The sequence below is a fragment of the Zonotrichia albicollis genome, chromosome 15, assembly GCF_047830755.1.
Source record: "Zonotrichia albicollis isolate bZonAlb1 chromosome 15, bZonAlb1.hap1, whole genome shotgun sequence".
In the NCBI taxonomy this organism is placed as follows: domain Eukaryota; kingdom Metazoa; phylum Chordata; class Aves; order Passeriformes; family Passerellidae; genus Zonotrichia; species Zonotrichia albicollis.
Genome location: NC_133833.1, coordinates 3,340,782 through 3,353,502, shown reverse-complemented (window position 1 = coordinate 3,353,502; position 12,721 = coordinate 3,340,782). Strand labels below are relative to the sequence as shown.

At 47.0% G+C, this 12,721-nt stretch overlaps 1 protein-coding gene across 6 annotated transcripts in view; it reads left to right on the top strand.

The window, feature by feature from the left end:
- The window catches only part of NSD1 (nuclear receptor binding SET domain protein 1), a 61,658-nt gene that overhangs the window by 25,655 nt on the left and 23,282 nt on the right, over nucleotides 1-12,721 (top strand). For all 6 annotated transcript variants that reach the window (XM_074552277.1, XM_074552275.1, XM_074552274.1 and 3 more), the window contains exons 6-13: nucleotides 2,811-2,932; nucleotides 3,077-3,371; nucleotides 5,090-5,199; nucleotides 6,255-6,324; nucleotides 6,635-6,753; nucleotides 10,255-10,398; nucleotides 10,821-10,944; nucleotides 11,715-11,915. In XM_074552277.1, the coding sequence (XP_074408378.1) occupies nucleotides 2,811-2,932; nucleotides 3,077-3,371; nucleotides 5,090-5,199; nucleotides 6,255-6,324; nucleotides 6,635-6,753; nucleotides 10,255-10,398; nucleotides 10,821-10,944; nucleotides 11,715-11,915 (1,185 nt within the window). The remainder of the gene's footprint in view (nucleotides 1-2,810; nucleotides 2,933-3,076; nucleotides 3,372-5,089; nucleotides 5,200-6,254; nucleotides 6,325-6,634; nucleotides 6,754-10,254; nucleotides 10,399-10,820; nucleotides 10,945-11,714; nucleotides 11,916-12,721) is intronic.

Below are 12,721 nucleotides of genomic sequence, written 5' to 3'. Positions count from 1 at the left end.
AGTGACTTGTGGAGCCCTACAGATTTCCTAATTTACAGTTCTGCTGTGGCTGCCTGATGGGTGAGAGAGAGCAGAAGAGAGGGAGGCTGAGCTGGAGGTGGGTCTGGGATATGGCAGACAGAAGTAAGGCAGCAGCACTGGAAGGGAAATGATCTAAGAAGGAGGAGGCTTCTGAGGACCAAAAGGCAAGAGAGCCTCTCCCACAGAGGTGAGGACATTTGGTTAAAGCCAATGGAAAAAATAAAAGGGTGTGTGGAAGAATAGGGCCAACAGAACCTTATTCAACATGTACCATCTTCTGGCTTCTGCAGGGAATCTGGGGAAACACACCTTAACAAAACCAATAAAATTAGATTTTTGCATAGGTTTCACCACACTAAATTGCTCTAATCTAATTGTGATATCATAGAATAATACAACTTATCATAATTTTGAGCCTGTATGCATTCTGTCACTCATGTGTTCTCTCAGTGCAGATTTTGATGTGTGTATTTTGCTTTTTGTGGTTGCTGGAGGCAGCCTGCACTTCTGTTTCAGTTGTGGCAAAGGCAGCTCTTGGCTTGGTGTTTGTGGGACCTGCCCAAGGCAAGTTGCAGCAGGCACAGAAAACAAGCCTATAGGGTGTAACACCTGGGGTAAAAGTTCTGGTTTTCAGTCATGACCAGCTTAATCATTCACTGACTCTGGCTGGGTCTGTGTGTTTTTGAGGACTGAGGTCTCTGTAGAGCAGGTGAGAGGATGCACGTTCTGGGGGTTCTTCCTTCACACAGAGATCCTGGCAGGTTCTTACAGCTTCATGGTGGTTTGGCAGTTGCAGCATCCCTCAGTGATGCTGTGTGAGGTGAAGATGAAGGTGTGCAGAGCGAGCTGGGGAACAGGGGGTGCTGAGAGGCAGTGAAGTTGGGAGGACAGTGCCAGAGGAAGGCAGCGGGCTCTGGGCGAGGTGGCAGCAGTGTGAGGAGCGTGCAGGGATGCAGCAGCAGCAGCCAGGGCCTGGCTTTGCTGACGAAAGTGCCAGATCAACAACTGCAGCATAAACTAATTCCCCTGCCCTACACAGCACATGAGCTCTGTGCACACCCACCCTTTGTACAGATGTGCTGTGGGGAGGCACCAGTGCCACTGGCAGGGCTGCTGTAACATCCCCAGTGCAGGTGGGGCTGAGTAAACCTCTAATGCTGTGTTGGGACTATTCCTTTATGGTGGGCAAGGTCTAGAAAGCAGAGAAGCTGATGCTGGAAACTGGACTGATGCAGTGCTTTGAGATGTGAGCAATCCTTGCCCACAGCAGGCAGCTTCAGTGTAAGAGAAAACAGATTGCAGGCACAACTGTGCCATTTCCACTAAGCTCAAACTGCATAAAGTCTTCATCATAGTTAAATGGCAGCATTGGGCATAATTTTGCCACAAACCTTGTACAGTGGTTTAGAGCAAATAAAGCAGACGTGAAGATTGGTGGGTTTGGCTGATGTAAGCCAATTTTATAAATAATAGTTTCATCAAGTCTGTGATTTGCCACTGTCAATCTGCGTTTGGGATTCTTGTATGGGATTCCTTTTGGGAACAAAAGCAGTTAAACCAGCCCTTCTGGCACAGCTTTGGGGCTCTAAATAGTTGCCTGGTGAGGATACTCATCCCATAACTGCTTATGTGCTGAAATGTGTGTTTCACTCTGACACCTGTGCAGAGTGTTAATAGAAGCTGAAAATAGCTGTGTTTGAGAAAGTTATTTCTTTCTTCTCTTTTGGCCAAGTTTGACATTTTCATGCTTGTTTAACCACAAAGCCACAATAAAATGTAGCAATCTTGTCCAGCATCCCTGTTCTGAAGCGTTGCATTGAAATGCTTTGTTATAAAATGCTTCCATTTTAAAGAAGGAAAAGCCACCTCCTGCAAATGAAATGAAGCAAAGAGAATATTTATTGTTTGTTCCAAAACTTCCAGGAGATGCAGGTATATTCCTAACTAGGGGAAATCTTTGGGCAGTATTATTTAATGATTTTTGAATGCTAAAAAGGAGAAAAGTCGGAGATATTCAGAGGTATTCTGAGAAATGAGAAAGAGACATAAATGTGCATCACGTTGCTTTTGCAGCTTGCTAAGAAGAGCTGTTCTAGTGTCAGGACTGAGTTTTTTGGAGCTTGCCTTGCATTGGTGTGTCGAGGTGGTGTGGTTAGGGTTGTGGTGAGGAAACACCTTTTACCTTGCAATGCCACCACTCTGTGCAGTGACAAGAAGTGCTGCAGTCACTGGCTCCCTGATCTCACTGTGGAACAAACAAAGCAATAAATGGGCTCACAGTAGCAGATGGGGAATTTGTAGTATATAAAAAAATGCCAGGGAGGAGGAGAAGGGAAGGAATTAAGCTTATGTGTTCCTAGTGAAACTAGTGACTGAACTGTGTTATGGGAAAACAGTGTTTTCCTATGCCCCTGCACTAAAACCAAAAGAGTTTGAGTAAACAGCAAAAGTGTAACGAGTTGCTAATGACCTTTGGTTCTGGTAGAAGTACTGCAGGCAAGTTAGATGTAGCTTTTTAGGGACATGTTGGGTGAAATTTCAGGAGCCTCTCAGTCTGATGTGTTTTGATTTCTTACCTGAACTGCATGAAGTCCTTAAAAATTCCCCCCTGCTAAGTTGGGATTTTGGAAAATAGGAGACTCAAAAATTCTTTGGGCTGTCTCAGAGAGAGAATTATCAGCTCTTCCCACATGGAACCTCTGGAAGAGAAGGCAGGAACAGCTATTATCCACAGATGTCTTGTGATCATCTCAGAAACACAGTCTTGAAGCTGCTTTCCTTTCTCTTAGCACATTCAGAGAGGAAGCGCCTTAGAAAGCCGAGTAAACGGCTTCTGGAATATGCAGAAGAATATGATCACTTGTTTGCACCCAAGAAAAAATCAAAGAAGGGCCAGGAGCAATCACAAAAGGTGGGTGAAGGCCAATGAGCTCTTTGTGGTTATTTCTCCAGGGCTCTGGTCTGTGTGTGTTTATGTTCTTTGTGGTTGAGTGTTCTTGCTGTGTGCAGTGCCATGCAGAGTGAATGTTTTCACCAACATATTTCACCATGGCAGGTGAATTCTGTGGCGAGGTCTGAATGTGAAGGAGGTGCTCCTGCACAATGCAGTCCTGACAGAGAGACCCAGCAGGGGCCAAGTTCTTTGGTTTCAACTCCATCTTCAACCAAAGAGTCCCCTCCTGTCCTTGAAGCAGAGTGTTCCTTCTCAGAACTAGGATCCCACTCCACTGATCCCCCTAGTCAAGCTCAAGGAGGATCTTCAGATTTTCCAGAGGTGGTGGTTCTGTCTTCCTCGGATGTTTCTGAAGTTTCTGCTTCTCCAGATGCAGAAGAGGGATTCCTGAAATCAGGTAAGTGGCAGGTGGTGGTGATGCTGCTTTTGTAAGTTCAGTGAAAACTTATTCCTGGGGCAGCATGAAAAGATCAGTGGCTGTTGCCGCTGTTTGTTCTTGCCTTCCTTCACTCACTGACTTTTACTGTGTTGAGAAGAGAGAGAGGGCAGGTGCAAGGGTGTCCAGTGACCTGGTACTGTTGGCTTCCTATAGACTGTGGTGGTCCTTCTTAGATCCTTGCACAGAATGCTTCTTTTGTCCATAGGAAAGAGGCCACAACTCCTTCTCTGAGTCCTTGCTGTCTGTGCTTCCAAACAGTGACATTCCTTCAGCCTGACAGTTTCTTGTTGCTGTAAACCCCTTTGGATGGACATTGCTGTGCTGAGGGTGATGCACAAAGTCTGAGCTTCATGGAGTGATCTTTGCTCTCCTAGAGAGCTCAGGGAGCTGTAGCACTAAATTCCCTCTGGAAGAACTTCCTACTTAATTGGTTCTAAGCATCTGTAGAAATTTTTGGGGATTTGTGTGAGCAGTAAGCCAGGTTCTTGGTCTTCAGTAAGGCACAGTGTGGAAGGAGTGTGGTCTGAGGGGCCTTCTCCCTTTCCAGCAGTGTCAGTCTCAGAGTCCCCTTTCAGTGTGTTTATTCTCCGATAGCATCTAAAGACGTGTCCAGAGTTAAAGCCCTGGTGTTCTGGCTGTGCTGGCTTGGAGGGAACACTGTTCCTAAAGGACTTGTAGTCAAAAAAAATAAACCAAGTCAGCAGATTTTTGGTCAGTGGGAGGTCAGTTAGCCTCTCGTGTGTGAGGGAAGAGGAATTGCCTCTGGAGACTTGTGGGTGTCACAAGGAAGAGAAGTTGGAGAGGATTAAAGGAGGAAAACTGAGGATGCAAACCCAAGATTGGAGATGCAGGAGAGCACAACAGGCTGCAGCAGTGGGAGCAAACCTCCAGTCTGCAGAGGTTGTGTAGCTCTTTTCAGTCATTTCCCCTCACCTTTTGCTGAAGCACACAGAGTGGGCAGAAGCTTGTCTTGAGGGTTGGGAGTGTGATGGATGAGCTGTGCCTGCAGAGGTGTCAAAGGGCACAGCTGAGACTGTCGAAGGCAGCGGATGAATGGGGTGGGATGGGTAACAGGCTGTGTCTGCAGAGTGTCTGCACTCAGCATCAGCATTTCCTGGTTCTAAGTTTATACTGTTGCCAAAATTAGTGAAGGAACCCAGGTCTAGTAACGTGCTACCTCCTGAGGGCCAGGATAAAGCTTGAGGAGGAAATAGTTTTGTTGGGTTATTTTTTCTCAAGTAGTTTTAACCAGGATTGTGATCTTCATCCTGTTTACTGCAGCAGCATGAATGCTGATGTGAGGGGTGTGGGAGTGTAGGCAGGGCTGTGTCAGTGGTAGGACTGGCTTATGCAGATCAAAGTGTTTGGGAAATTATGATGTGAATTGGGCTGCCAGCATGTGTTACCTGCTGGCAGTGAGTTCACAGCCTCTCTTCTGTGGGTGGATTTTTATATTACATATTGAGGTGAGCCTGAAGGTCATGACAGACTGAGGTCTGTTTTTATTGAAGTTGTACAGAAGCAGGTAATTGGCATCTCTGCCCTAGGAGCTTATGATCTCAAAGACAGGGTGAAGCAGATTATTTTGAACTGTTGGCTAATATTTACTTAATGGCCTTAATCTGATGGAAGACAAGAAAACCCCTGTTTATCTGATGTGAAGGGTTTCATTGCAGGAAACTTCGAAAGCAAGCGTCAAAGGAAGCCCACTAAAAAGCTCTTGGAATCCAATGACTTGGACACTGCCTTTATGCCAAAGAAGGAGGAATGGACTCCCCAAAAGAAGGTACTTCCCTTCCAGCTCTTTTAAAAACTGGATAGAAAGCAGGCCCAGACAGCAGATCCTGCTAAACAGGACACAATGCAATGGGATGTGGTTTTTTGTTGGCTGCAGCCCAGGAGCAAAGGTCCACCCTTCCCAAAGGTGCTGGTTGCTGTGTTATGATGAAATAATCCACTGTCCCCCACCCCTCTCCACTTGTAATGGGGATTGGGTAGTTTTGGTTTAAAATCTTCTTTTTAAAATTGATTTATAAGAAAAAGGGGTCATCTGGATGCTGGCTGGAAAGGTATGAGCAGAAATGTTCTGCACAGTGGCTTTCTGTCACGTTACAATGTAGCTTGAACTTGAACCCAAGGCTTTGTCCCTTTCCATCAGATTTCCTCTGAGCAGTGTTTCTTTGTTACCTTCCCAAGTGAGCTGGTGAATGCATGTAAGTGCAGAGCTTGAAGCAGGATGGAGGCTTGAGGTGAATGATATGTAGGATACCTTGTTTGGTTCAGATTTTTAAAGAAAATGCTGCTCTTCTCCACTGAATATTCAATATTCAGTGATGTGGTTTGGAAAAATGCAACTTATTTATTTCAGATCATGTGCCTGCACAGAACTTGTTGCCACTGTTCCTAAAGCTGACTAATAACACTTCTGTCCTTTTTCTTTCTCTGTGAGGCACAGTCTTAGTACAGTTATCTCTGTTGCAGTAATGTAGAGGCCAGTGTATTTCAGTCTTAAGGTCTGTAAAAGTGTAAACTCAGAAAAGAATGTCTTCTCCCATCACCTTGCAGAGTATCAGCAGCCTTTTTGGGAGAGGACAGGAAGCAGTGAATGGTGCTGATGAGCACAAGACACATCAGATTCCACATTCCTCCCTTCACAGAGACAGACTTTTACATGTGTGATTTATCACACACACACACCAAATATTTTCTTGTAAAATTCCTGATGAATACATGATCTGGATGGTATATTAGGTATTGCAGTCATTCCAAAAGGTTTCACAGCTGAGGAGTGTGTGCCTCTGTTTTCATCTGGTGACTTGACTCTCTGTCCTGTGTTTGTAGGGTACTGGCCCTTCAGAGAGTGACAGCTCTGAGCTCTACTCACCAGCCCACTTCCAGGACGTGGGAGAAGGTAAGTGAAGGCAGGGATAGCAGGGCAGACTGTTGGGATATTGGGATCAGTGCCTGTGGAACTGTGTGTGTAAAGTGCTTGGTGCTCTGGGTTCAGCAGCTCAGCAAAAGTTGCTTTAACCATGAATTGGTGTTTGTGTGGTGGCTGCAGGGCAGAGGGCTGAGTGCCTGGAGGATGGTATTGCCCCAGCCCTTGGGCCCTCTAAGAATACAGGACCCAGCCTGAAGCTCTCAGGCTGCAGAACTTGCTGGTGTCACCTGCAGCAAGAGAATTCTTTCTGCATTTTCCTTGAATGGTTTTTCTGTTGCAGCTTCTGAAAAACTCTTGGAGAAGCAGCGGAAGCGGAAGAGGCAGCGCCACACCTCTGCTGCAGTCCATTCCAAGAAGGAGAAAAATGAGGAGGGGCTGGGGGAGACCCCACACTCTGAGGTACTGTTGGATCTTCATGCTCTCATCCCTGTACCCTGTTTGCTGCTTCCCAGGGTACTTGGCAGAGCCTGAGCCAGAGGCATCTTTGGGCCTGTCATGTGAGAATTTGTCCCATTGATGCAGCTGCATGAGCTGGGGTTAGGCTGAAGATACTGCCTTGATCTCGTAGCTATTTTATAATGATGCTTAACTCAGGCTCTGTTTTCAAGCTGCTACTCAGCTAATTCTCTGTGAGAGAGGCTGTTCTGAATTCATGGAACCAGGTTTTACCTGGCATCTTGCTGTGCACCTCAGAAAATCAAACTGCTGTAAAAGGTCTTCTCTGGGGGGTGGAACTCCTGCCCTTTTACAAACTAGTTTGAAGCACAGGCACTAGACTGGACTTCAGCCCCTTCTGCTTGCACTTGAACACCAGGATGAGCCAAGAACCCCATTGGAGGGGCTGGGGGGGGACTGTGTGACTGCTCACAAGAGCCTCTGATTGCATTCTGCCATTCAGCAGAAAGGGATAACTGGGGCAATTCCCTCTGCTACGTATTAGCAGGTCAGTGTACAAATATCTCTGACAAGCACATTTTGCCTTTTAGGAATGAGCCAGTTATCAGCAAGTGTAGGGGAAGCAAGAGTTCCTGGGAGAGGCAGGACACCTCTGGGCCTCTCGCCATCGCCTCTCACTTCCAGTGGCCCAGGTTCAGCAGCAGGCAGGATAGTCAGTATGTATTTCAGGAGCCAATTATAGATCAATATTGTTATATTTGTTGTTGTAACCACAGTTTACAGGAGAACACAAACCTCACACCACCTGAAGCAGTTCCAGCCGTCCTGTTGCATTTTGGAAAGGGCATTTGTGATAAAGTTGATAAATTGGGGTAATACCCTTGGTACATGTGAGCTTTCCTGTGCTGGTGTTGGTGTTCTTTTTGAAGTGTGCTCAGCTGGACTAATGTTTTAAAACAGCTTGTACAAATACCTTTGCCAGTGCTGGGCATGGGCAGTTAACATTGTCTGCTCTACCCACTAAGAGACAGCAAATTCTCTGAAAAGAGAGGCAGCTCAGAGCAGCAAAGATCTAGGCCATGGCTCTGAATCCTGTGCTCACTACTCACTGCACAGGAAACCCGGTCTTAACTGCCTCTAGATACAGACATTTGTATTGAGTATCAGAAGGCAGGTATGGTGTAAACTATGGCAAAAAAAAAGGTCAATGCTTGGCACCTTTGCCAGCCTTCCTTATTATGTAATTGTGTCTCTTTAGCTGCTGTGATGGGTGTTCATTCCGTGGCTTAGGTGAGTATTGGGATGCTGTGGGGATGCAGTTGTGCTTTCATGTGGAATTCAAACCATGCTGCTCCCTCAGTGGCTGCACACACTGGGCAAGGAACTCCACTTTGCTAGAAAAAATACATGGTTTGATGATACACCCCAGTGAAGCCTTCCAAGGGAAAGAGGGCAGAGGAAAGCTTGTCAGCCTGGGCTGAGCTAAGCAGCTTTCTCTGACCTTGCCCGTCTGTGGAGCCAGGAGTGCAAATTTACAACATCAGGGCAGTAAGAGACTGACAGAATGGGATGGAAAATGCTGTTGAAATGCTTGTCAAGGTTGTGAGCCAAGGACAGGCTGTGCCAAAGAACAGGTCAGGGATTGTGCCAGACACAGCAGCAGGGATGGTTCTGGAAGACCTGGGATGAGCCTTTCTTTCTGCAGGAGGTATGGAGTGTTGCAGTGCTTGTGGTGGGCAGAGGAAGGAGGGGAAACAGTGGCAGATCCTTGAGTGGCAATGCCTTTTTCCATGTTTACAAAGGATGGGCCTTGCTCATCCTGTCTAGCTCTGCCATCCTTTCCCTGGGCAGTTCTGGGAGCAGTGTTAGAGTAAGGCTGTACTCTGTAAGGTGTGTTGGACTGGCAGTAGCCTGTAGTTGGGACTTTGATTTTTCTTTTTTTTTCTCTCAATAAAGTCAGTTTATACCATTCATCTTTGTAATGTGTACTTCAATATACCCTCACTGCATCTGTGCATCATTGCTCCACAGAAGGCACATGGCTTTAAAGTGTCCTCAAATAAACTCATACTGCTCCATTCAGGGAATAGGGGAAAAACCAACAGTTCCAGGCAAAGAAAGCATCATTATCTGAGCATAATACTAGCTCCAGGTTCTTCCAGCTTTAAACTTTAGAAAGTCTTTATGTCCTTTGTCCTTTTTTTGCCCAGATTCAGAATGTGTTCAAAAGGCATTCAATTCAGCTTACAAGCTTTAGTAGCACCACAGCTCAGACTTTCCCATACAGAAAGTGGTTCAAAGCTCCCTCTCGTGATTGTTAGCTGGACAGGCTTGCACCAGGCAGGGCTGGAGGTGTGGGAGTGATGGCTGCTGCTTCTGCCAGCACTTTGAATTCTCACAAGGTCTCTCAGGTGTGCTATTTGTGCCTGGGTGTACAGTGGCTGCAGCTTGCTGACCCAGGGAGGAGCTGGCAGCTGTGCACTGAGATCACTCAGCTACCTGCAGTGAGCTGCCTTATTTAAAAGTGGCAGAGTCCTTAAAATGTTCTGCCTCAAAGCACGGAGTTAAAGGCATCATTTTAGTGCAGAATTAATGTCCTTAAATTGTCCCTGCTCTGGAGTGGCAGCTGGGGCTGCTGAGGCCACTGAAGTGTCCCCTAGAGCTCCCAGGTGGGCTGGAAGCTGGCAGGATGGTGTTTTCTAGCCCTCAGTTGCCTGTCCTGACGAAATCTGTGGCACTGCTGCAGGGTGTAGCTGCAGGACAGCTGTATTTTGTGCTAGAAACAAATGTCTCTAGGATACCTGCTATTTTTCCCTGTTATCAGTGCCTGGGCAGGTCCCCTAAACACTGGGAAGCCTTGTGGCAAGATCCTTGACTTAGCCTGTGAGTGTGTGCTTGGGCCTTTATCATTTGAAACTCATCCTCTCCCCAGGATGGTTTTTGCCAGTGGGTGTTATGGGCAGTGCTGTCCACTTGTGCAGGACAGTGGGAGACTGCACACCTCAGTCAGGATGGGCTGTGAATGCCCTGCTGTGCTCTCCTTTTGGGGCTGGCTGATCTCATACCAACACAGGGCTTGTCTGCCTTTGTGTCTCTATTTTACATGGGTTAGAACAAGCTGAGATGAGTGTAGAGGAAAAATGTAGTTCATTTAGTGCATGATAGGTGCTATGAAGATTGAGGTTTTTCATTTGTGTTTCTAGTGCAAGTAGATACTGGGGTGCTTCTGGTTTTTTCTACCTGATTTGTTTCCATTCAGGGCTCCTTGCTCAGAGAGGGGTTATGCACAGAAAGATAATTGTGTTGAGTGTGTATTTTTAATTCATTTAGTAAACTAAGAGCTCTTTCCTTTCCTGTAAATCTTTTGGAGGAACTGCAATGGGGGATGTTCTCTCCAGGGTGGGTAACACCTGCCAAACCCATTAAGTGCTCAGACTGAGTTTGTAGTTTCCAAGTCAGAATAGGTGCTACTGACAAATCCTAATTCTAGTTTTCTCTTTAAAGGGGGAGACTTCGGTTCATGGGACTGCAGCAAGCCCCAAGGAGGGTCATGAGGAGGGGTCAGAGAATGACCACGGAGTGCCTTCGTCCAAAAAGATACAGGGGGAGCGTGGAGGAGGAGCAGCTCTCAAGGAGAATGTGTGTCAGGTAATGTTCTTGAAGAAATCTCTTTGAAACTATCCCACTGTAAAGTATTTTTGTGTAAGTTCTGGGACACCAGGTAAGCCCAGGTAACCTCCAAGTGCTCCAATTATTGTAGAACTAACCACTTTTTTGTGCTCTGTATCAAACATTTCTCCTGCAATAGCCTTTCTTCCTCTTAAAGTTCACAGAGGTTAGGGAGAAGTGACCAGCATAAGATACATTTTACCCATTGTAGGGTATCAGGGAGTTGGATGGTAAATAACAGTGGTTACACACAAACTGCCAGAATTAACTGACACAGGAAAATGTAGCATTTTGCCCCGGGGGGTCTCTGCTGGCAGATCTGGCCAGCACGGGGGTTGCTGCTGTGTGGGATGCTGCTGGGAGGAAAATTGCTGAGCTGATACTGTGTTTCTCTCCCACAGATCTGTGAGAAGCCAGGGGAGCTGTTGCTGTGTGAGGCGCAGTGCTGTGGTGCTTTCCACCTGCAGTGCCTTGGGCTCTCCGAGATGCCAAAGGGCAAATTCATCTGCAATGAGTGTTCCACAGGTAGGGCAGGGCTGTGGCCTTACCTGGTGCTGCCTTGGCTGGAGTGATGTGCCTGCTCTAGGGCTGCTGAGTAGCTCTCAGTCCTCACATTATTGGTTTGATGTCTGATAATGACTTTCTAATTAGAATCACAGGGTGATTTGGATTGGAAGGGACCTTAAAGATCATTAAATTCCACCCCCCTGCCATGGGCAGGAACACCTTCCACTAGAACAGGTTACTCCAAGCCCTGTCCAACCTGGGCTTGAACACTTCCAGAAAAGAGGCATCCACAGCTTCTCTGGGCAACCTGTGCTAGGGCCTCACCTCCCTCATTTTTTCCTAATGTTTAATCTACTCTTTGTTGATTTGGAGCCACTAATAATGACTTCAAATATTTACCAGCCTTACTGTTGATTCAGACTTGGTGTACAAAGTGAATGTCCATGATCTGCTGGGAAAGAGACAAATTCTTACCTGGGACTCTGGAAAGGGGTCTGGTGGGGAGGAGAAGCCTTTTTCAGGCTGGAAAGGAGGAAATCTCAAAGTAGGGTTAGTGATTTTTTTAAAAATTTTCTTTTTTCCCTGGTCTGAAGTCCCAGCTCTAATAATATTTATTTTAATGTGGAGTTCTCCTGCAGCTTCAAGCCAAAGCAGCCTGGTGCAGAGAGCTGTGCTCTGGGATGGGTGCAGCAGGCTGGGAGGTTGTTCTGTGCTGTCTGGCAGCCTGGTGACAGCATCAGGCCCTCCTTTAGCCCTCCTGTGTGACCTGTGCCTTGCTCTTTCTGCAGGGGTCCACACCTGCTTTGTGTGCAAGAGCTGCGGGGAGGATGTGAAGCGGTGCTTGCTGCCCCTCTGTGGGAAGTATTACCACGAAGCCTGCATCCAGAAATACCCGCCCACAGTCATGCAGAACAAGGGCTTCCGCTGCTCCCTGCACATCTGCATGACCTGCCATGCTGCTAACCCAGCAAACATCTCTGCCTCTAAAGGTACCCAGTCCTCCAGGGTGGTCTGGGGGGTGCAGTCACCTGGTTTTTCTTTGTTTCATGTCCACCTGGTTCTTTGCAGTCTTGCCTTTTTGTCCTTGCCACAGCACTGGCTGTGTTTGCTGAGGAGTAGCTGCTTGCAGGGGAGTGGAAGGGGTGGTGTCACAGTGTGAGGCTCAGCAGCACTCCCCATGGTCGGCCATGGCAGCTGGAATGTTCTCAGGCTGTCCCCAGGCTGGGATTCCTGCACGCCCAGCCTTGCCTCAGGCCTCAGTGGGTTTCTGAGTAAATCTCTGGAGCTGTACAGACACGCTTGTGTTTCTCCCACCTGCTCCTCCCTGTGCCAGTGCTGCAGATGGTGCCTTGCTTAGCAGCACGGGCTGTCAACACAGCAGCATCAAGAGCAGCACAGGGCAAACTATGATATTGTTCTACTAATCCATTTTTTTCTATGTAAACTCTCATCTTGTAGAGGAGACACCCTTGGGCTAAGCTTCCTAAGCAAACATTTGTTTGAGCTGTTTGCAGCAATACCTTGACCTTTATCTCACATGATCAAACTTAAAACTTTTGTGATTGCTGTGTATGTTTGCTTCTAAGGCTGCCTTTCTTTAATCCTTGGTGTCTTAAGATAGGTGACAATAAGACTAGCTCTATTTTTATCCTCAGAGTCTGTGCCAAAGTTGGCTTTGCTGCCCCCATTTATCAGTATTTGGTGTAGAAAACAACACCAAGGCCAAAACAGCACCACAGCCAGCCACTTCCCCACTGAACATTTGTTGACTGGCTGCTGCTTCTCAATGGTCACA